General features: G+C 43.4%; 1 protein-coding gene across 2 annotated transcripts in view; it reads left to right on the top strand.

The window, feature by feature from the left end:
- gnal2 (guanine nucleotide binding protein (G protein), alpha activating activity polypeptide, olfactory type 2) overlaps positions 1-3007 on the top strand; it is a 52791-nt gene that overhangs the window by 11617 nt on the left and 38167 nt on the right. The window contains exons 1-4 of one of the 2 annotated variants that reach the window (XM_005729035.1): positions 161-1146; positions 1433-1505; positions 2496-2550; positions 2718-2837. In XM_005729035.1, the coding sequence (XP_005729092.1) occupies positions 1008-1146; positions 1433-1505; positions 2496-2550; positions 2718-2837 (387 nt within the window). In that variant the 5' untranslated portion in view covers positions 161-1007. Of the gene's footprint in view, positions 1-160; positions 1147-1432; positions 1506-2495; positions 2551-2717; positions 2838-3007 lie in introns of those variants that run through there. The other variant, XM_005729034.1, reaches the window with a different exon arrangement.

Raw genomic sequence — 3007 nt, forward strand, 5'->3', positions numbered from 1 at the left:
TTTTAGTGTACTGGCATGCTAAAACTTCTCTATAAATACTGAATTGGGATTATAGTAATAGTATATTAGTAAACACTGTGCTTTGTGCCCCATTTCTCTACATATGTATTTTCTTTTATCAAACAGTCTAACTTCCGGTGGGGCCTGTCGTGTGACATCGGCCCTACAAATCGTAGAAACGCCCCTGCCCGCGACCGCTGTGATGTGTTGCCAGACCTGTAGTCTATTGTAAAAACCTCAGCCAGGTAAAAGCCCATTGCGCACGCAGACAGTCGCTGTAACTGGGTTGCCAGTTTAGGGTCAGGGCTGTCTCACTGACTGAAAGCCAACGAGAAGAGACCCAGCCCCTCTGCAAAAGCAGTCGAGAGAGAGAGTCGCGTCCGGGTTTCCACTTTCTTTCGATTACTTTGATAGCGGGACAGCAAACGGACTAAATCTGGAATGGCTCGTCGTATTTTGGCACACACGTTCTAAAATGCTCTATGAGTGCGGGTTGTTAATGTTACAGTTTAACGCAGGTTTGTTTTCCACCTCCACGGTGCACGGCTACTTCCTGGTGCTACAGAGAGAGGCAGTGCTGAGTTAAAGAGACAGAAATACTGATAGAAATTCAGATAGAAAAAAAATACTGAGAGAAGAGAGGGGTTGGAAACGCGATAGGAACAGTTGACTGGATTCCCAGAAACTGAATCCCCCCTCTCTCTTCTTATTTATGTCTATTTTTTTTAGATTTCTCCGTTGAAGCGAGTCGTTATTCTTCGTTTGGTTTGTAAACTAGCAAACGGTTTGGATGACGGTTGGCTGCGGCTAAAGCGGAATTGTAACGGGGAACATATTCCTCCCTCCGACGGAGAAGCCTCGCTGTGATTTTTTTTAACCTTTTTTATTTCACACCAGACTCCTTCTTGTGTCATTTCAACCCGCAATATCATCCCAGGTCTCATTTTTAAAAAGAATATATATATATTTTTTAACGATTCCACAAGGAAGGGTTAGGGCGACGGAAGATGGGTTGTTTGGGCAACAGCAAGACTGAAGATCAACGCATCGACGAAAAGGCACAACGAGAGGCTAATAAAAAGATAGAAAAACAGTTGCAAAAGGAAAGACAAGCGTACAAAGCCACACACAGGCTCCTATTACTGGGTAAGGCTGCTTTCTGTGGTGATGGCTGTCTGAAATGTGAGCTAACCGTAATCCCTTTCGTTTACCGAACACGTAGCCCCATTTGACAGCGCTTGCAATAATATGTCATGGGGGTGGATATTGATGGAAGCGAAGCTCCGGAGCCTACAATTAACTGGCTTCATTTCCAGATTTTGTTGGGTTTTTTCTTCTTTCTTTCTTTTGCGGTGCTGTGGAAGGGGTTCACGCTAATCAGGATGTCCGTGTTTGTGGTCATTTTGTGATGTGTTTGTGTGTATTTTCGAAGGTGCGGGAGAGTCCGGAAAAAGCACCATTGTGAAGCAGATGAGGATTCTACACGTCAACGGCTTCAACGCAGAGTGAGTGCTGCTCAGTACGCCTGTTAAACGCCAACATGAAAAAAAAAATCGCATTAATGATTATTTTTATGGCTCCCCTCTTAATGAATAACATTGTCGAGGCCAGAAGATAGCCTGTGAATGGATTTTCCCCAGGCACTGCAGCGCCTGTTGGGCCCAGTTTCCCATGCAAACCAGCTAATATCGTCCTCCCCCCTCCTTCTCTCCCTCTCTCTCTCTATACACACACACACACACACACACCCTCTTCTTTTCGTGCACAGTTATCATACATATGTGAGGATGTCAGTGTTACACAGATGGCAAATAATTTGCCGTTTCCTGTTTTATGTGAGAGGGTGAAAGGTTGTGATCGACACAGGCCTATTATTGATGATTTGTTTTGCTGCAAGGCCTTGCATGGCATTGATCTTAACAGTGGGCTATTTTAAACAGGCCCACTTTATGTCAGAGTCATGTAACTATATGAAAACCCTGTTTTTGTGTGCTTTTAATTTATTTCCCTGACTGAGGGAGGCATGATCTTGCAGTTTCAAGATCTGGGGAAGAGGAGGGTGGGATTGTCATATACAGGGTCCCCCACCACCTACATGTACAAATAATTGGTGCCCACCGAAGAGGATTTCAGGGGGGTTTAATTTACTTGAGCTTTAAATACATCTTTATTTCTCAAATGGCCGAAAATAATAGTGGTTTAGCAAGGTGGCAAACTCATTGCTTACATGCACATTTTAACTTGGGAGGAACCCTGCGTCTTAATAAAGGATTTTTTTTAGAAACTCTAAGTACAGCCCTGCTGCTCTGAAGTTTGACAAAATGTGGTAAATTGTGCAGGAAAAATATGCTATATATAGGAAGAAATCATGCATATGTTTTTGCCAGTGCTGGGACGTATACTGAGACACAGCACATGGCCTGTATGTTGAATTTGTTACTCTGTGTTACTCGTCTAATGTGGTGGGATGTCTCTGTTCTGTCTTCCCCACACAGGGAAAAGAAACAGAAAATCCAAGATATTCGGAAAAACGTGAAGGATGCCATAGTGGTGAGTTTCATCTGCATCACCTCCCAAATGTGCTCAATGTCTCTGTTGATACACAGAATCCCTCTGCAATCCCATTTTACTGATTATTATACAGGCTTACAATCAGATTCCCCCCACCCCCTTGTGTTCATCCTGCTTAATGCTTGTTTTTTTTTTTTTTCCCTTAGACTATAGTGTCTGCAATGAGCACTTTAATACCCCCAGTCCCGCTAGCCAACCCAGAGGACCAATTCAGAATTGACTACATCAAAAGCATAGCACCCCTCTCTGACTTTGACTATTCACAGGTAAGACCTTTGGACGTGTGTGAGTATGTGTGAGAGCAGGTGCTGCTTTTGTCTTGTGTGGTTGATGGCATGTGAAGGTATACATTTGCTGTCTCTCCAACTGTGCATATCAAAGTTGTCACACCTAATCATGTATTTCTTCTGTGATTTCTTGTTCCTTATGACAATAT

Source organism: Pundamilia nyererei, unplaced genomic scaffold (genome assembly GCF_000239375.1).
Source record: "Pundamilia nyererei isolate P.nyererei 1_Seehausen unplaced genomic scaffold, PunNye1.0 scaffold00031, whole genome shotgun sequence".
Classification (NCBI taxonomy): domain Eukaryota; kingdom Metazoa; phylum Chordata; class Actinopteri; order Cichliformes; family Cichlidae; genus Pundamilia; species Pundamilia nyererei.